The sequence below is a fragment of the Chaetodon auriga genome, chromosome 24 (genome assembly GCF_051107435.1).
Source record: "Chaetodon auriga isolate fChaAug3 chromosome 24, fChaAug3.hap1, whole genome shotgun sequence".
Classification (NCBI taxonomy): domain Eukaryota; kingdom Metazoa; phylum Chordata; class Actinopteri; order Chaetodontiformes; family Chaetodontidae; genus Chaetodon; species Chaetodon auriga.
In genome coordinates, this window is record NC_135097.1 from 1,809,461 (window position 1) to 1,829,445 (window position 19,985).

The 19,985-nt window shown below is 43.4% G+C and overlaps 3 protein-coding genes across 3 annotated transcripts; 2 read left to right on the forward strand and 1 right to left on the reverse strand.

Annotated features, from left to right (window-relative positions):
- Window positions 1–1,434: 1,434 nt before the first annotated feature.
- LOC143317068 (uncharacterized) lies at window positions 1,435–6,576 on the reverse strand. Its single transcript, XM_076725007.1, has 6 exons — window positions 6,546–6,576; window positions 4,967–5,230; window positions 4,635–4,883; window positions 4,425–4,538; window positions 2,718–2,789; window positions 1,435–2,138 (listed from the first exon to the last, which is right to left on the reverse strand). Exons 1-6 carry the CDS (start codon window positions 6,574–6,576, stop codon window positions 2,086–2,088), a joined length of 783 nt encoding a protein of 260 aa, XP_076581122.1. The 3' UTR covers window positions 1,435–2,085.
- Window positions 6,577–7,816: 1,240 nt separating this feature from the next.
- On the forward strand, window positions 7,817–11,266 carry LOC143317069 (myelin-oligodendrocyte glycoprotein-like). The gene is made up of 6 exons (XM_076725008.1): window positions 7,817–8,008; window positions 9,059–9,436; window positions 9,521–9,613; window positions 9,737–9,831; window positions 9,930–10,083; window positions 10,184–11,266. Exons 1-5 carry the CDS (start codon window positions 7,921–7,923, stop codon window positions 9,972–9,974), a joined length of 699 nt encoding a protein of 232 aa, XP_076581123.1. The 5' UTR covers window positions 7,817–7,920; the 3' UTR covers window positions 9,975–10,083; window positions 10,184–11,266.
- Window positions 11,267–16,296: 5,030 nt separating this feature from the next.
- Window positions 16,297–19,859, forward strand: LOC143317059 (Fc receptor-like protein 5). The gene is made up of 7 exons (XM_076724995.1): window positions 16,297–16,401; window positions 16,563–16,604; window positions 16,759–17,016; window positions 18,437–18,700; window positions 18,862–19,110; window positions 19,496–19,651; window positions 19,747–19,859. Exons 1-7 carry the CDS (start codon window positions 16,371–16,373, stop codon window positions 19,800–19,802), a joined length of 1,056 nt encoding a protein of 351 aa, XP_076581110.1. The 5' UTR covers window positions 16,297–16,370; the 3' UTR covers window positions 19,803–19,859.
- Window positions 19,860–19,985: the final 126 nt, after the last annotated feature.

The following is a 19,985-nucleotide window of genomic DNA, read 5'->3' on the forward strand; positions in this document are numbered from 1 at the left end:
GCTACGTCACCCGAACACAAACAGGTGTCACAGGTGTCGTCCGCTGCCTTCAGATGTTTCCTGTTCATGTGAACGCCGCCTCTCGTGGTATTCACGACCTCAGATGTGACGTGTTTGCTGATGTTTTCAGAAATGAAGTCATGGAAGTTCGTTTAGTTTACATGTTGTGATTTCAGCCTCACAGAGGTTTTGAAATTTCCTGGAACGAAGCCAAGAATGACACAAGAACAATGAGGCGGTTTTTGGTAGCCATGCTGCCGTTGCGTGGCAACAGTGTTTTCCCAACTTAACCACATGAACTCCTCCCGTGGCCTAACTACCAGCTCATGAGCTCCATTTGAAGGCAGTGCCATCGTCTCTGAGTGTGAGCCTTCACACCTGCTGCACACCAGCCTTCCTGTTGCTGAAACACTCACCTGATCGGCTAATCCGGGGGGCATTAGCCAATCAGCAACCAGCAACATTTAGTTTTAATTTGTTTTTTATTTCACCAAGAACATCTGTGCTAATGTGTTACCACAAACAAACTACAGCTAATTATAAACTAAAGACATACACAGGTTCTGCCTGGAGGTCCTATGGGAGGAAACCAGGGTCCCCAGAGGAAACCCAAACAGACTTGGGTGAGAGCTTCCAAACATGTCTCCACAGCTTTATATTTCATTAATGCTAAGAGTCTCCAGCCATGCTAGCGGCTCTGTCAGGTAAAGGCACAGTGGTGCTAATGCCAACATGCTGATGTTTCGCTGGTATGATGTTTACCATGTTCACTGTCTTACCTCAGTGTGTTAGCATGCTAACATTGCTACTAAACACAAAGTACAGCTGGGCTGCTGGGGGTGTCAGCAACGCCATTTCAGTCTGGACCAAAGTGCTGCCAACACGGTTAAAGATACGATGGAGGGGATCCCAGATAGACACTCACGCCTGAACTCATCCAGTTTAAGTTCAAGAAACAAACCAGAAGCTGTATGACAACAGAAACTCAGAGGAAGTATAAATAGAGATTACAGCAGGGTTCACTTTCTGTTTATTGCATCAGCAGCAAACTGGACAATGAGTCACAGTTTCTGGGGACTTTCCGAGGAGTTTTAGGGCACCAATGAGCGTCTTATCACAGATGATTGCATTACATATAACATGTTATCTGAGCAGCGTTTGGATGACGAAGCAGGTCCAAAGTACAAGTGGAGTTTCAATTTATGTATTATATGTGTGTGTTTATACATCTTTTAGCCAATAAAGTGAGTGTTTATCCAGACTTTAATCCATGTTTAATGTGTGTTTAATGTATGTTTAGTCTGTTTAATGTGTGTTTAATGTATGTTTAGTCTGTTTAGTCTGTGTTTAATGTGTGTTTAGTGTGTGTTTAGTCAGAGCTAACAGGAAGGGATTCCCTGTGGTGTGGAATGAGGAAGTAAAGGTTTCCTCAGCTATAAAAAGTACACAAATATTTGAGCTCCACGTGGAGTTTTGGCAGTTCTGAGCGTCACACACCAATACAAACTTCAATCTGTCATGTTGTTCAGAAGAATTCATCGCTGACTTTTTCACTGTTTTCAACACGAGGAAGCTTGTATGGTTAATGTATGAAATATTTCCTGATTTCAATCATAATGGACTTCATTTTGTCTGTTTATTCAGGCAAAGATCTGTCTGCATTCACCAAACTACAGTCGTGAAAACATGAAATCTCAATATCTGTACAGAAAGTCTGGCAGTGAAAGACAGTGGAAACAGGTTTCACAGAGTCTGCTCTCATGAGATTTATTTCTGCTTCAGGTCAGTTCATTAGTAAGTTGGGGGAACTGAAACCTCTGTTTCATTATATTTAGACCATGAAAGTGAGAGTTGGGACTTTCTGTGGACCACTAAGACCTTTTGGTTTAGGAGCTCAGACTCATCTGATGCAAACAGGAGCTCCTGAGTGGTGAGAAGACGCTCAGGTGAGTCACGGACCATTTCCAGCCAGACTGCTGAGGAAAATCCACTTTAATCTCTTCTCTGTCCGTAACAGCAGCTGGAACATTTCATGTGCTTCATCTACAACATCTGAATATTTACACATCAGCAGAGGTGTCTCTGTCAGGTGTTTCCTGGTTTCACTGTTGAGTAGAAGGTCAGCGCAGCTTCAACGTCTGCGGAGGAAGGACACAAACACACTATGAAGTGTGAGGACGGGCGGACAAAATAACAGAAACACCACGCTGCTCAGCACAACTGAACACATGCAGATTTTACAGCCAAGAGAAGAATTCTTGTGCTTTGTTTTATATTTATCTTCCATCTAATGGTCCGGCCTGTGTTTGCCCCGTATCCATGGCTCACACTCCTCTCTGCAGGTCACCAGCAGTAAAAATAGAAAGTGTGTCAGTGGCCAATTAGTCAGTCAATGACTCAGAGTTTCAGGTGGAGCTGCAAGAGCTGCTGTGGTTACTGTAACCATGTGAGGACCAATGAGAAGGGCGAGGGGGCGGGACTTCTGTCTCCATGTGTTTTTGTTGAAAACAAGCACACGTGGCCCAGAGAGGCGTTACGTAACAGCAGAAATGTGTCAGTGTGAGCTGATAGCTGAGAGGCAGAGATGTGAGTTCATACAGTGAACGAAATGTTTGACTGAAATGTTGACATTTCTTTGCACGTCTGTCACTCAGCTGCTGCTGGTTATTTTGAGATAGAGGTCTGTCGCAGCGTGTTTGAGCGAGCTGCTGTTTTACCTCTGACCCTCTGCGGCTGCACTTCCTGTGTGATGATGACGTCAGTGTACGAGATGTCGGGGTCGACTTTACCTGCAACACAACACAAGTCACTGTGACACACACATCAGATCCACACATTCACCGTGAGAGAGCAGAAAAGCTGCAGTCTGTATGTGTGTATGTGTGCTCAGCTGTGAGGAGCAGCATCAGGTCGCTTCACCGTGTTTCTGCCTGTCAAAGCCTTTTAATAATCTGTGGGCGTCAACTGGCTCAATGGAAAACAGTCAGGTAACTTCACTTCTGTCCCTCAGAGCCGCCTCTTTATAGCCGAGGCGACCATGAAGTCCATGAACAACACAAGGACGAAAGAAAGTCTCGTTTAGGTTCACGTGTTCACCAGTAACTCGCTGCTAATTAGCATGTGTATTACTAACTCATTACCCAGGTCAGACAGGAGTATCCTTTAGTGTATTAGAAATATACTTGAAGTACAGGGTACACTCTGACTATTTGGGTTTAATTTAAAGTATGTTTGACAAATACTTTTAAAAAGTGTACTTTTAAATAGATGTCAACAAGTTCTACTTAGATGTAATGAAAAGGAATATACTAATTCTGCAATACTTGAAATAGTATTTCAGTTTAGTGTACTTTATTGTAAGTATATTATAAATTGTACTTTAAAAAAAAGTGTACTATTAAATTCTTTTAATAGTCATAAAGTGTATTTATGGAAGGTTTTCACATCCTTTGTAACACACTGTTAGCACGTTTAATTCATTAATTTCACTTCATTTCAAGTATATTTCAGTATGTTTCCCACAGATTTGCATTATAATACAACTGTACTGCAAGTGTGTTGTGAATGCTCATGAATCTTGGTTTTGTGTATTTCAGTACACGTTATTTAGCAACTATTTACACTTCAAGTATACTCTTTCTCAAATGGTACTCAAGGACTAATTGAGTACACTCAAGTATACTTGAAGGTGACAAAAAAAATAACACAAAGTATTTTTTTTAAGTATAATACTTTTCACCTGACTAATCATCATCAAGGACGTATTAATGTAAGATTGAAAGATTATATTCTGCAATTACCTCAATAACCTCCTAATTACTGCTTATTGATAGGAAGCTGTTGTACGTGAATTAATAACCTAACCCCAGAATAAGACAGCGGTAAGTGCTTTATTAATAAAGAGCCAATATGTTACTGATATGCATGTTAATCAGCTGCTCGTTACAGGTGAGTGTATCTCCACGTGAAGCGTCACCTCTGATCTCTATGTAACACGGCACGCTTCCCTTTCAAGTTTGGTTAAAACGTTGTGACGTGCTGGAAACGTGTGACGAACGTTATTCTGCGGTGACGTCGCTAAAATACAAAACCTTGTTCTGCTCTGTTTGAAATGAAGAGCCAGGCCTGACAGAGCTCAGAGTCTGTTTGTTTTAGCTTTAACGCTCCCAGGTCTGGATGGACCCCATGACCTGAACAGACTGAATCCTGCATGTCGGCAGATTCACGTCTTTAACATCAAAGTGTCGCTCTGCCGTCACTGAAACGACTCAAACTACAGTCGAACATGACAGAAGAGCGCAGCCTGAGTACGACTGATTTATTCATGCCGCCGTTTCGAGAGCAAACTTCCACAGTCTGCACATTCGCTGTGCTGAAGCAGCGGTTTGCAAAATGTCACTGTCTTGATGTGAAAGTAGGCTGACCTTTTTGGCTCCTCCAGAGGCACAGCAGCATCAGCGAGACCAGCGAGAGGCATGCGACCACCACAGGAAGCAGAATGTGTTTGAGGGCGGAGTTGGGCGGACCAGGATGCCCTCCTTCAAAACAGAAACACCACAGCTTGGCCTCGATGTCACAAAACAACAGACTCAGAGTGCACGGCAGGCAGGCTTTGTGCTTCTTGTTCCTCTCACCTCTGACGGCCAGCCAGCTGTCCGGTGACCGTCCGGCTCCTGAGACGTTACACATGTAGAGTCCTTCATCAGATGCAGACACGCTGTGGATGGTCATGATTCCTGCAGAGCTGCTGCTGATGAGGAGGCCATCTTTGTAGAAATCTGCTGTGAGGTTGGAGGAGGAAGTCCCCCTGTTTGTGCAGCGCAGAGTCACGGCGTCGCCCTCCATCACAGGATGGACAGGACTCTCCAGGATCACCGAGCCTCCTAAGAGACAGATCATGCATCAGTGACATGCATGCGTGTGTGATGGACGGCTGTATGGAGCTGTTTTCATCCATTAAACCCACCAGTCACAGTGATGTTGGCAGCGTTGCTGCACCCCCCTGTTGCAGACTCACACCAGTACACTCCAGTGTCTGATGGGTAAAGGGCCTCGATGAAGCAGCGGGATTTGTCTGCTTCATCCCTGAAAGTGGAACACGCTTTGTTCATGGGCATGGACGTGTTCCTCTTAAGCCTCCAGTCTGAAGAGTTTCCCTGCTGCCCACAGCTCAGAGAGACAGACTCATACTGGAAGAACTGGGATCTGTTGGGAAGGATTCTCAGAGCGGCTGCAACACACAAACAGATGGAAGCAAACTGAGACTTTTATGGGAAAAAATGGCAGAAGTGAGCAAACAGGAAAATACACGCTGTGCATTGTAATCACTGAAAGATCAGAGGCTTCAGTCAGCCTGTTCCTAACACTCGTTTTAGCTAAGTTACTTTAATGTGGCATCAAAACACTTAAGTCGATTTACTGATGCCTCGATAAATTACAACAAATTAGTTTTGTGATGCATTTCTTTCAGCCTTTACACATGATTTTGTAAGTTCATGTTTTTTTTATATTTTTTCTAGTTCAGTGCCAGGAATGTGCTTGCTAACTAGCAATAGCATTAGCAAAGTTTAGCTAAAACACTGGGTTTGCACCTGTAGCTTTTGTCCCTCACTGAGACTCTGGGTTTTTAAATGAGTAAAATCACAGTGGTTCACGCCACTTCCTGCATGCACCAGCAGACACAGAGGAGGATTATTCTACTTTAAACGTGTTCATCGAGAAATTCATTGTTGTGGTAGAATTCTCTTCACTGTAGAAGACGAGTTTATTTCGTTTGATAAAGTGAACCTTGAAAATCATGAGTGAGTAGGACTTTACGTGCTGAGATGAGTTCAGCTCCCATTAAGCCGAACACAAAATGAGAAGATGAAGCTTTGAAGGCGAAATCAAAGAACCAAATTTGATTGAACATCTGCAGCTGCACAGCATCACAAGCAAACAAGAGCAAACACACAGAAGAAGAAGCTGCTGCCAGCGTGAACCACAGCAAGAGAAAATAACATGTGTGAAGTTAAAGCTGCAGCTCATCTGGCCGAGAAGAGAAGGCAAACACAAAGTGTTCATGTGGGCCCTAATGAGAACAAAGATGACCTGTGTTTAACACAACGCAGTATTGCAGTGTGAGCAGTAACTGCCCGGGTTGCATGAGATCATTTCTGGTGATTCCAGGTGCATCAAGAACAGCTCAGATTCAGATTTAGATTTATTTGTCCTTCTGCAAGGAAAACTGCTTCCAGCGTTCGTCCTCGTCTCACACGAACACTCAGATCAAACTGGACAGGAGACACCAGCAGTTCGTGTGCTAGAAGTCTTTTAAGTAATTACTGTTTTTTTTTAAGTCATTTGTTGTAAAAATAAGTTTGTTACTTGGTTCCAAAGTAATACTAATGCATGAATATTCATCTTTCATCACCTGAGATCATGTTTAAAAATGCACCATCTGAATCGAGTGCGTCAGAGTTTTCAGGAGGTGGATGAGAACATGAACAAACTCAGAAACACGGACGCAGCTCATGTTTCAGAGCTAAAACTCCTTCAGTACTCACCAACGACGGTGCAGAGTGTCGTTATGTCCATGCTGCTCGGCTGCAGGTACAAACTGCGTCGTCTCTAAGATCAGGGTGTTTGTTACGGAGGCCACAGTTTCCTGCTGTAATCGTTTCTTCTTTCACACCTCAAATGGCAGACCTTTATGATCCTGGCCTCCCTCTACTTACCGATGACCTCAATTTACTTTTTTTGATTATTTTACTTTAGTAGCACAGCCTTTTAAATCTGCATCAAAACAGACTCAGGAAACTTGTGATTTTTGGATGCCAAAGAGTCAGCGCTGAGTCACATGTTTATCAGCTGTGTGATGTTATCAGTAATGACACAGCAGATTTTTTTCTGTGCTTTGACACATGAAATACCAAAACTTTCCACCTTCAGTGTCATTTTAAATATGACAGCTTGAGGAGTTTATCAGGAGTCTCCCTGGGAATTCAGGATGTGATGCGTCCTTCATTTCAGCAGATTAAAAGAAACAAGCAGACAGTAAAGCTCCATCCCACAATTACACAATCAGAAATTCATCTAAAAAACAAAATTTTTGTTTCACCAAAAAGGAAATTCCTTGGGTTTTTGTTTGTTTGTTTGTTTGTTTGTTTGTTTGTTTGTTTGTTTTACTAAATTTGCCAGTCAAAAACTAGCTGCTGTCACATTCACACTGATACTTATTTACAATGATATTCATTAAAATCGTGTTTTGGTTTGTAAAAAGTTTAATGTAGGAACTATTTTTGCCTGAGAATTAAATCACCGCCGTCTTAGACTTTTTCAGTTATTCATTCATTCATTCATTCATTCATTCATTCATCTTCTGTACCGACTGTCCCGTTCAGGGTTGCGGGTGGGGCCGGAGCCTATCCCAGCTGTCAACGGGCGAGAGGCGGGGTACACCCTGAACCGGTCGCCAGTCGATTGCAGGGTAACATATAGAGACAGACAACCATTCACACTCACACCGAAGGACAATTTAGAGTCACCAATTAACCTAATGAGCATGTTTTTGGTCTGTGGGAGGAAGCCGGACTTTTTGAATTAGTTCAAGGTAAATCCACATTATCAGGGAGTCATTTTCCAGGTAAGTCTGAGATTTCAAAATAATTAAAATGGAGATTAAGAAAAGTGATGTGTTAAATAAAACGCGTTAAACGTCTGATAAATAAATAAAGTTTTATTTAAACACACACTGAGAAGAAGCCTCTGGACTGAAGTATCTCGAACATTACAGATGAGTCATAGCCTGTCACATGATTGTTGACGTCATCGTGACGCATGCTGCGTCTATTGGCTTAAAACTATGGACGAAATGAACTCCGGCAGTAGTCGAGAGCTCTCAGCAGACGGCAGTTATCTGCCGGACGGACGGTTGTCTTCATGGTTCACGTGTGGGATTTCATGCTCGGTGTCACTTTTCCACTCTGGACTTTAACTTGGAGTACGGTGGCCGGTACGTTATCTGAAGGTAAGCTCACATATTTCAATTATATTCGCCAGATAGCGCTTCATCTGTTTATTCAGTCCAAATGTTCAGCGTTGGCTTCCGTCAGTGAAGAGGAAACTGTGTCCAGACATGTTCTGCTGATAGTTTTTATCGTCCGTAACCCGCAACGAGAAGTTAAGTCAGTCGTTGTTCAACGTTTTAACCAAACTGACAGATGTGTCTACCCGGTACTTAAGTGCCGTTACATAACTTAACGTAACAAGCAGCTGGCGGAAAAGTTGGACTAAATGAACCCGGTCTGTGATCTTACGTAAACCTGGTCCTAACTTTTAAGTCGGTCTTTGTAAAAACATCACGCCGGTTGTACCAAACTAGCCTGCGCCTTCATATTTACGGCGTCTCCGTTAGCTTCCATGCTAATGCCTCGTCACGTGCGTTGCCAGGATACGCTGTCAGCAAACTTCACGCCGGCTCGCGGAACGGCAGTTCGCTGTAAACCAAATTTAAAGGACGCGGAAAGAAGTGAAGAGCTGATTCTGCTCCTCTTCTCACAAGCTGTAGCTGTAGCCATGCCGTCCACTGATGGAGGACACTTCGTTTTAGTTGAGCTGCCTTAGGAGAAACCCTCTTTTCTGTTTTTTTTTTTTTTTTTTGGTCTGTATCGATTTGAGCGAACAGTTGACGTGTCAATTAAGACATTTGAATAAGTCAGTGATGGTGCGGACTCTCCTGAGATGTGGGTTTCGGGGAGGGGGCTGTCCTGGTCTTGTGTTTTACATGATTTACTGACTTGTTGGACCACCTGCTCGCGATATCGGTCTTCAGAGTTTTCACTTGCAGATTTGAGGATGGGGACTGAGCTGTGGTGGGCACGTGTCATGTAGGCTGTAGTTGAATTTAGCAGATTGCTCCCCCAAACCCAAACATTTGTCAGTTTTTGCCGTCGGCCTCGGGCTGTTGGTTCTGGAATCTGATGTGAATTTCCAGGAAAGTTACTTGGAAGTAAAATAATAGATAATATTGCTGCTACTGTTGATCAGAAGAGTTAAAAACTCTCCTTCCATTTTCCAGGTCAGTCTCGCGTCGTTGGGGCGTTTCAGCCTGTCGTCGCCGTTGTGGGTGATGACGTCATCCTGCCATGCCACCTGGAGCCCCCATTAAACATGGAGAGGACGACAGTCGAGTGGTCAAAGCCTGATCTCAAGCCCGACCCCTCAGATCACCTCAGTCAGGTCGAGTACGTGCACCTTCGCCGGAGCTGGGACGACATCTCCGACATGCAGATGCAAGCGTACGTCGGGAGGACAAAACTTTTTCCAGACCAGCTGAAACACGGAAACATATCACTCAAGATCACGAATGTGACGCTGGCAGATGAAGGCAGATACAAATGCCACGTCCCGAAGTTACAAAGCCAAGTGAAGGAGTCAATAGTGAAACTTGTTGTTGGTAAGTACATTTCTCTAGATGCTTTACGACTGCTTGGTTTTAGTAACTGTGTTGTGAAACGTTGCAAATCTTCTGTCTTTCCAGAAACAAACCCTGTTAAATCGTGGACGACGGGAACGACACTGCATCCTGAAAACCTCCAAACTGCAGATCCAAGAAAGGAGACGAATGTTAAAGGTGAGGAAACAGTCCAGCTCGCTGAGGAGGAGAGAAAAAGTCTTAACGTGAACGATTTTAACGTTTGTGTAACTGATGTACTTCAGTTTGTGTGATGGTTCTCTCTGCTCGTCCTCACGTCAGGTGGTCGCTCACATCTGGTCTTATTGATCCCAGCTGTCCTCTTTGTCTTATCGATCGTCGTTTTTTTACTGCATCACAACTGGAAACAACACAACGTGAGTCAGACGCAAACTCAGCCTCTCGTAGCTTCATACCGGACTCTTTTTGAGAGACGGCGGACTGATTATGAAACTTCTGTTAACTGTCCCTCCAGCTTCTGAAGTATGATGACTCCCTGTGCAAACCACTTCCAGCCTAAGTTCCTTGCTCAAAGACACGTCGGTAGTTGATGTTAATGGGAACAAAAACGTTCCATCGCAGCCACAAGCAACCACCTGCATCAACAGATTACCATGAGAACATAGACTGTAAGTCTGATTTGAGCATGAACTTTGACCCCTGCTGATGACAGACATGGTGAGTTTGAGGTTGTGAGCTAACGTGCTGTTCTTTGTTCTTCATCCACAGCTCACCTGAAGCTCTCTGACATGGCTGCATCAAACAGGCTGATATGGAATCTGGCCATCTTGGAAAAAGTGACCGATTTTGTGCCAAACGGAAATATATAATTTACAAATGCACTTTTGTAGGCTTGTTGACTGTAGTAGGCTACACGTCAGAGTCTGTTAGCGACATAAGCTAAGCTTTGCCTCAGCACACAAAAATAACAAAACATACCTCAATTTACAAAACATTATGCCAGTATCATTTGAATAAATGAGCAAATAAGTTAGCTAGCTTAGCATAATCAGAATTACTACTGGCTTACTACTTACTCTGAACTGTACTGTAGTTCTTCATGTATGCAGGTAAAGTACTATTATTGTTTACAAAGGATATCTGGACATAAACATTTTGTGCCTCTAAAGCTGTAACTTTTAAAAATGATGCTAGCTTGTCATGCTAGTGACTTCCTGTTTACACAGTTGGTTGCTCTTGATTGGACAGATGTTTCCTAGCAAGCGCTGTAGACATTTCTGAAGTCCTACCTGCAGTCTACAGTTTTCTATTTCTTCAGTTTTAATGGTGCAGCCTGATTGACTTTGATTTCCCACACTGACTGAACTTGAGGCCACACTGAAGGTGTACTCAGGTGAACACAAAGTCAAGCTGTGGTTGGCTGACATGTTCAGAGCTGAATTCTCTTTATAAGGGAGACATTGTTCAGTTTAAGTGCTCTCCACTCTCTTAACATCAACTGGAAGTGCCTTTGAGCAAGGCACCTTTCCCACACCAGAGTTCTATTTGTATATGCAAGTGTTACATTGTTCTTTTACTGGACAAATTGTGTCAATTAAAGTGTTTTTCTTTGATCTTGAAGATCAAAATATCTGTTGTAACCAAGGTCTTTTTCTCAGATTTGCCTCATGTGCTGCACTGAGTAAAGTTCTGAAACACATTCTATTTTATTTTATTATTATTTATTTACTATGTTATATATGAAGATTTATACACATTCTTGCACTATTCCCAAAGTATGTTTTATTAAAAAAAAAAAAGCCTCTGTTAAATGAATACAGTGGGTACAACGCAAATAAATCCCATTATCAAACCTCTGTGTTGCCTTCATCGTCTGCTTCCTCTTTGCGTTGTAGTTCAGTGTGAAGCTCTGCAGAAAGATTATAATCTGACCTCGTTCAATCAGATGAACAGATAACTTTCACAGTTTTTCTGTTTCAGTCAACATCAAGCATCAGCTGACCTCAGTCTGATGTTACCAGATGTTGAGTTTACCTCTTGGTGTTAGATGATTCAATTCAAGACATCTTAAGTGACTGATTTATATCCTGGACTCTGAGCACCTGCTGCTGTGTCCTGGTCTCTGGCTCTCTCTAGTGTTGTAAAAGTGACACTAACAATCTGAAGGAATGAACACAGAGTATGTCAGAGGAGATGTTCTCTTTCTGTAGACGTGGAAATGCTTCATGGTGGCGCTGGAGCGTCACCGCAGTCTGTAGGTCAACATGAACGTCTGTACTGAAGATCAATCCATCCGAAGCTTGTTGAGGTGCTCCAGTCTGGACCAAAGAACACCCTCCATGAATTCATCTGGACCATTTCCACAGCAAAGCGAGCGTCTGTTTACCGGGCGAGTTTGACCTCTGAGCTTCAGTAATGTGACTACAGTCACTCCCAATTTTCTCTCTCTTCTCACTTTTCAGCCTCTTCTTTAAGACGACTGACTTCCATTTCCAAATGCTGCATCCTTTCCTGCAGACGTGACACTTGCTTCTGAAGGTTGTTGATGTTGCTCTGCAGCTGTTGGAGCCCATCGATCTCATCTGAAATCCAGTATTTGTGGGGTATCATGTTAGTCTAAGTGTGATATACTGTAGTAAGCAGGTAAGCACACTGATGGAGGAGACATACAGTTAAAAGCAGTTCATTACCCATGCTGGCAGTCTCCGCCTGCTGAATTCTCTCTCCAGGTGATGCTTTAGAGACTGGAAGAAAGAAGCATTTTCAATATGGACAGATGCTTTAAGCACACTGTTAAAACCTGTCATACAGCTTAAAGACTCACCGCTTATGTACATCAGAATGCTTGATAACAGAGCGAGAATAACCATCCCAAACACTGTGAGCAATCCAATCACTGCAGACTTCGACTTTTTCAGTGAAATAACTTCCTTGTAGATATCTGAAAAATCCAGACACTGATTAGGTGGATGTGTGTAAACTTGCTCATTAATCCAGTTAGAGCAGTTTATATTTTATGCTGGATGTAAACCGGTTTTGCTCATTTTAAATTAAACACCGAAAAAACTGATTAATAGTAACTTGTGTTAAACGATGAACATTAAACATGTCTGTGTGTGTGGGGCTGGAGTCAGGATGAGGTTAGCCTAGCTTAGCATAAACACTGGTAGCAGGGGTCAACAGCTAGCTTGGACTGAGTTCAAAAATACACCTTTGCCTCTAAATCTGACTCTTTCCATTAACTCATACATGGACAGAAATATAAAGACAATCCTTAGTGGTTTGGGGCAAACCGGAATTTCTTGATAAAATCCTGCTGAGGGCATTCAGTTTTCAGAGCTTTGGAGGAGTCTAATCAGGAAATAAATGAAAGAAAACTTGCAGGGAATAGTATAATTTTTCTCCCTGGACTGTCTGGTGTCCTGCTGTTGAACTGCACAGGTGTAACTCTCGTTGGCAGTCATCTCCACTGTGATTCTGCTGTACACAGAGTAGAGTCCATCATGCTCTGTGTGGCTGTAGTCGCGAGGGTTGATGCTTTGTCCCTCCCTGTCCCTCCACTCCATCTCAGGCTTTGGGTACCAGTTCTTAGCATCGCACTTAAGAACTAGTTTTGTGTCTTCAGTGCTCTCAGGAGAGATTTCTGGCTCAGAAACAGCACCAACGACTGAGGAAGAGAAACCAATTAGAAAATTATGTAAAATTATGTAATATGCGATGATTCTCATTCATCCAGGTCATGGTACTTCTAAGTGCTTCCAAAGGAGTCCAGGCAACTGGACTTGCTTGTAGTTCTAGAAGAAGTTTTGCATCTCATCCAAGAGGCTTCTTCAGTTCTAACTGGCTGGTTGGAAGTCTCAGTCGTTCATCCTCTTGCAGGACCTATCAACACCTGGACTCATGTGACCCTTACGACTCACATGATGCGGGGCGGAGCTATGTTCCTGCAAGAGGATATATGACTGAGACTTCCAACCAGCCAGTTAGAACTGAAGAAGCCTTTTGGATGGTGAAAACGTCTTCTAGAACCACAAGCAAGTCCAGTTGCCTTTGGAAGCACTGTGTCATAACTTGTTGATCTAATCAAGCACCTTTCTACCAGAGAAACTAGAGACATTCTGAAGGCTTACCAAGTTGGACTTGGATGGAAGTTTCCAACTCTGCTGGAACCACTTTGCACTTGTATGTCCCTTTATCAGAGAGCTGAAGGCGTCTCAGTTTCAAAGACATGTTGCCGTTCTTTAGTTCCTGTTGGAACAAACTCGTCCTTTGTTGGAATGATACGTTTTGCTCATCGAACAAGAACCGCCCTTCACGGAAGATATGGACGTAACTAGGGTTAAGGTCCGATTTTGTCCACTCTACCGTCTTCTCAATAACACTCTCTGCAGGTCGTAGGCTGCATGGCAGGATGACATCCTCGCCCACCAACCCTACTACCGGCTCCGGTGATCCGATTAACCGAGGCTCACCTAGAAAGAGTGCATGAACGAGTAGCCGGTCATTTCCTCAACATCAGCTGTTCTCAAAGTGAAAGGGATTAATGCTGCTATAGTCATATTCTAAGAATTTAGTATTTCAACTTGGATCCTTTTTATTACTCATCGTTAGTGATTGATCAAAGTTATTGTGTTGGGGGAGTGACCTTTTTTCAGCTTTTGAGGGGAGGCATTCCAGAATAGGTTTAAGAGTCACCGGTTCACCGGTGCTGGAGAAAAAGTTTAGTCAGTCAGTCTAGAGTTGTTGACATTTTTCACTCATATGTTAACTTGCTGATGGAGCTAGCCAACCATCTTTAGGACACATCCTCTAGGGACCATGAATGCTGGTAGGTAAATTTATGACAATCCATCCTGAGGTAGTTCATCTTTGACCAAAGGTGGTGAACTGACATTAACATCCCCTGCTGGCATGGCTAAAAAGTCCCTGAGGCGTGAGATCCTCTTTGTGGTTTAGACCCAAATCCACTGAATTCTATGCTCACAAAGCAGTCATGACTCATGACTCAGTTCACGTTCCCGCCAAAAGAGGAAGCGTGAACGTACAATTGATACTTCTTTTTGTGTAAAACATCCAGACTTGCTGGACTTCTGATTCACTTGAACACATTTACACTGGTGTGTCAAAGCTTAAGCTTGTGGTGAATTTACATTATCTCTACATCTCTTAGAAACTTGCATATGTTTGCACAGCCCATATATTAAATTGAAATAGTTATGTCAGTTACACTAGAACCAGTTCTACCACTTCTGGAAACTGAGGTTTGCTGGTTTTGAAGGACCACACCAGCACAACACCAAGCCAGCCATGTGCTGTAGAGGAAACACAGGGCAGCAGACACAGTTTGAAAGGTTTCTCTTGAACCATTCCCCAAAGTTTTATAAGAGCTTGAAGGTTAAAGGTAGAGGACACAATGTAGATCTGTAGGAAATCCGTCAAATATTCCTAATAATGGATGTGGCCAAGTCGACATTAGAGCGATCTAAACAAAAAACATAAAAACCCTGAGGGCAGAAAAGGAGCAGAAGATCGGAAGGACAAAGACGCAATCGCTCGTGCTTACCTTTGATAGCAGAGAGGACGTTTGTGAAGAAGAGGAATTCAGCCAGAGCACATGCTGCCGTCGCCAACATCCTGCTCCTGTCTGCTGTGAAAACAGAGTGATCACAAGTAATGAACCAACACCAACTCTCACCACTTCCACCTCTGGGAAAATCCTCCCATTGACACATCTCTTGTTGTATTTCATCAGCCCATCATGTGGCTGCAGTGTCTATCAGTGATTTGCAGATTATCAGGTGTGTCAGCATTGTGGGAGCAGGTAATCGAAGCTGTGGTTTCAAAGGTATGTGAATCATTTCCCTTGTTTCAATGCCAAAATGCCGGATGATTTGAAATTGAGTAACTGATCTGACGAACAAAGTAAACGCTGATGTGGTGGAATCTGACATGCATGCTAAATGCTAAAAAGTGTGTAGAGTTTTATTTTTTTGGAATCATATTTGTTTAAAATGATCCTTAAATCTGAAACCCTCAGTCTTTGTAGATTTCAAAGGTAAAAGGTTTAATAGAAGCTGTGGCCAGCTTGGTATAATGTCAGTTTCTGTGGACTCCAGTGGTGGTCTACTGGCTTTAAGCTTTTTCCGCTTTGCCAACTCAGTGGTCCACCCACTGAGGTTTAAACCAACCATTGAGATTACAGCAAATCTGCCTCCAGGGAGTCTGTCTGTCTGCCAAGATGTCTAAAGGACTGTCGAGATATCAGGTTTGCATGCAAAAAGTCAGTGGAGCAGGTTGGGCCAGTTTTTCAAAGTCTTTCCAGGACACTTGTAGCATAGTTATGACAAAGATGTGCCACAAAGAAGGCTGTGGTTGAGACATGAAAGATGAAATAACCTGCAGTGTCAATATAAGATTCACAGAGAGAACAACACTCATATCTGCAGAGCTGCACGGTTAGGAAGTAATAATACTGGTATTTAGAGAAAATAAAAACAGATTCCAGGGCAGAATTAAAAAAAATGATAAATACTAAAAGTGGAAGGCTTATTGTCACATCTGATAAGTTAACAGCAGCAATGTGCAACAGCAAGTCCGAGGAATGTTAACTACAGACAAGGCCAAGATGGGAGTTTGTCTCGAGGCACCACCGTGGTCACGAGCTCCTCTTAGTGGTACAATTAAACCGATTTCTGATGGCTTTTCTCATTGCTATGCAGCAGGTATAACGTCTGTGCTACATCATCTTGCAGGATTGATCTAACTTTCAGTCAGCGATGCTTTGGCTTCACAAAGCGGGAAGCTGGCAGGATGAGTTGTTGCGCTGTAAACTGCATTACAGCAAACAGGAAGCAGAAGCTCACGCCTCAAGGTGGACTGTTTCCACTCCCACACAGAGGATGTGGTGAGTACCACTCGAATAGGTCAGTCCGTTTCTCATCAGCAGCAAGGCAGGATGAAGGTCTCTGTGTTACATCTCAGCCTCTGTGAGTAACCATATCCGTCCATCTGTCCGTCCCTCTGTCTGTCTGTCTGTCTGTGCTTTGACTTACAGTCTGTCTCACACGAAGCCTCTTTGGCTCAAACTCAGCAGATATCAAACAAAACCCTGAATCCTCTCTTCTTCTGCTCTCTGCTGTGTTTTCAGGTGTTTTTTATAGACTTGCCTTATCTGATGCCAAAAAAGAAGGTAATGAGCTTTTTATGCGCAGATATGATTCACGTCTCACCTGGTTGTGTTGCTCTGCTGTTAACACATGGAGATCTTGAAATGGAGATTGATGACTTCTACTTTTATCGAGATTGCAGAAGATTATTGACATTTTGTTATGTTTTATCTCCAGTCTTTATGCGAATTACTCCGAGCAGATCTCAGTTCTTTCAGTATGATGACGTCTCTCTGAGCTGTGAGGTCTCAGCCGGACACGGTCGGATGAAGAGGAACGGAACCAGCAGAAAAACTGAGTCCTGCCCGTACAGCTGGGGAACACTGATCGGCTCGACCTGCACCATTAGTGCACTGTACCCCTCAGATACTGGATTCTACTGGTGTGAGTCCAGTTCAGGAGAACAAAGCCAGACTGTGCACATCTCTGTTACAGGTATGGACTGATAATGAAGACCGGTGAAGACCGGTGACTCGTGCATATAACTTTAGACTGATGGATTTTTTGGCAGGAATGTACGGAAAACCAACAGAGTCACAACTCGTTAAAGCCCTGAGTTATAGATCCTGTTTGTTCAGTTCAAACATGCAATTTTTTTCCCTCATTTCGTGGAATTCGTTCAGGCGGGTGTGACAGCTGTCAATCAAATTCTGCTGCAGATCAAACAGAAACCACAACTCTGAAAAATGAAGCAAACAAGGAAGTGATGGAAACTGCTGTTGCTTGAAAGGCCACTTGAGGCTGGCTCCAAAAGGGAGTCAGCAGTTACAGACCCCCACATTAAAATGCCCAACTTTACCACAGAAATAAACATTTATTTATTTAATAAACATTTACAGCTTGGTACAAAAAATGGTTTTGTCTCTATAGATAATTTTCTCATTCATGACAATTATTAAGGCTTAAAGTTATGCATAATTATGAGCATGGATGCTTTGAGTGACAGCTAGCCACTAGGATTCAGTAACCAGGCTTCAATCACTCTGCCTTAGCTCCACCGATGCTCCACCTCTTTACCCATTTTTGGATCCGCCCAGAGTTTGCTGTTTACCAAGATGGTGACGGCTGGAGTCACTATCAATGAGCTTCACAGTGACTCTTCAGAAACATGTATTTAGCATACAGACATGAGAATAGTACCAAGAATTTCACTTAACTCTGCAAAAAAAAGCAAATGTGTGTATTTCCCAAAATGTCAAATTGTTGCTTTAAAACGGTATATATGGATCAAAAAGTCGGTCGGTTTGATGGCCAGTCCACCACCTTGGTCCACGTCTATTTGCTGGATTGCCATGACATTTTGTACAGACGTTCATGTTCCCCTCAGGATGGATTGTAATCACTTCAACACATCATCAGGTCAAAGTTTGAATGTGTTAAAATTCCCATTATCCTCAGCTGTAGCTTGTGTTACAGGCTGATAAGCAAATGCTAGCAGGCAAACATGCTAAACTACGATGGTGGACACCACAAACTTTACTAAAAATAAGCATGTTGGCATTGCCATTGTGAGCATGTTAGCAAGTTGTTGTTAGCATTTGGCTAAGGCAAAGTGCAGCCTCACAGAGCTGCTAGCATGGCCACAGACTCTGTTTTTTCAGTGAACGCTGAGTTGCATCAGTTACTCCGGTGGCTCTGTGATCCTGCAGAGTCCTCCACAGACATTTAAATGAGGTCAAGCTGGACCAGGTGCCTCTCCAATCAGGATCCCCAGAATGCTAGTCAGGAAGTGAGTTGGGCATTTGGGACCAAACGGGGAATCACACTTGGCATACGTACAAAACCTCTAAAAAGGGTCAGTCACATTGGATGCTGGCTGCTGCCGTAACAGCCACCATCTGTTTGTGTGTTGCAGCCGCTCTGAGAGTCCTTCCCAACAGATCCCAGTTCTTTCAGTACGAGTCTGTCTCTCTGAGCTGTGGGCAGCAGGGAAACTCTCCAGACTGGAGGCTTAAGAAGAACACGTCCAGGCACAAAAACAAAGAGTGTTCCACATTCAGGGATGGAAAATACAAATCCCGCTTCTTCATCGAGGCCCTTTACCCATCGGACACTGGAGTGTACTGGTGTGAGTCTGCAGCAGGGGGGTGCAGCAACGCCGCCAACATCACTGTGACCGGTGGGTTTAATGATAAAAAAAGCTCCATACAGCCGACTGTGAGAGGCAGGACACGCTGGGGTCTTTAGCTGGTTGTCAGTTTTGTCAAATGCACGAATCAGCGGATAAACAGCAGCATTGTTCGTACACTCAAACTGTCTTTCTGCCTGTCTGTCTCTCAGGAGGCTCAGTGATCCTGGAGAGTCCTGTCCATCCTGTGATGGAGGGCGACGCCGTCACTCTGCGCTGCACAAACAGGGGGACTTCCTCCTCCAGCCTCACAGCAGATTTCTACAAAGATGGCCTCCTCATTAGCAGCAGCTCTGTAGGAATCATGACCATCCACAGCGTGTCTGCATCTGATGAAGGACTCTACATGTGTAACGTCTCAGGAGCCGGACGGTCACCGGACAGCTGGCTGGCCGTCAGAGGTGAGGTCATAACTTTCATCTGCCAACAAACACCTGCTGCATTTTCCTACTGAGGACCATAAAAGTGCTCATTAAAAAAAATGATAATTCAACAAGCCACTCAGTTGTGAGAGATATAGCAATGTTTGCCCACGATGTCCTGCAGGGGGAAGCCAGATGAAACTGAATTTAAGAGGTGTTGCATTGTTTCCTCCCTTTCGTCAGGCATCCACAGCCGTATGCCTGCTTCTGGTTTGCAAATGTCAGCTTGGTGTCTGATTCCAAAAAAATCAAGAAAATCAAGAAGATGAAAGTCAAATTTGAAGTCCTGCTGAACACACGTATATATGTCATTTCATTGGTTTTAACTCAAACTGTGAAATAAACCTCAATAATCTCCTTCCAGTTTCAGATTCAGCAGCTCCTGAAGCTCCCGTGATGTCCCTCTCCAGGCTGATATATCTTGGCGTCGTAGCATCTCCTTACCTGCTGTCCACCATCATACTAGGTCTCATATACAAAGACAACAGAAGAGGTGAGAACTGCATCTGTGCCCGTTCAGGTCAGTTTGAGTGCTCGTACTTTCTGTTTTTGTCTGTTTTGCTCATTGTTCTTCTTCTCTTCTTTCTTTTTTCGTGCCTCTTCTTCACGTTGCAGCACCTCACAGAGTTGCAGAGGACAGAAACCACGATGTCATCATGGAGTTGGACTAAATGAGAAGACAACTTAATATTGATTATTTATGTTTCTGTATGTGTTAGCGCATGTGTGTTATTTGGTGTGAGGGAATTTACACACCCAGAGATAAGTAAATACATTGTAACCTGTAACAAGTGTCCTATTTCACAGCTGTATATGAACGCACCATTCATATAAAGCCCCCCCCGTGCTGTCCG

Coding starts and splice junctions, on each gene's coding strand:
- LOC143317059 (XM_076724995.1), top strand. CDS start 16,371: ATGAAGGTCTCTGTGTTACATCTCAGCCTCT. Junction 16,402..16,562: donor TGTGTTACATCTCAGCCTCT/GTGAGTAACCAT, acceptor CTGTGTTTTCAG/GTGTTTTTTATAGACTTGCC. Junction 19,652..19,746: donor CTGCATCTGTGCCCGTTCAG/GTCAGTTTGAGT, acceptor TTCACGTTGCAG/CACCTCACAGAGTTGCAGAG.
- LOC143317069 (XM_076725008.1), top strand. CDS start 7,921: ATGGTTCACGTGTGGGATTTCATGCTCGGTGTCACTTTTCCACTCTGG. Junction 9,614..9,736: donor AAAGGAGACGAATGTTAAAG/GTGAGGAAACAG, acceptor TCCTCACGTCAG/GTGGTCGCTCACATCTGGTC. Junction 9,832..9,929: donor ACAACTGGAAACAACACAAC/GTGAGTCAGACG, acceptor CTGTCCCTCCAG/CTTCTGAAGTATGATGACTC.
- LOC143317068 (XM_076725007.1), bottom strand. CDS start 6,576: ATGGACATAACGACACTCTGCACCGTCGTTG. Junction 5,231..6,545: donor GACACTCTGCACCGTCGTTG/GTGAGTACTGAA, acceptor TGTGTGTTGCAG/CCGCTCTGAGAATCCTTCCC. Junction 4,884..4,966: donor TGCCAACATCACTGTGACTG/GTGGGTTTAATG, acceptor TCTGTCTCTTAG/GAGGCTCGGTGATCCTGGAG.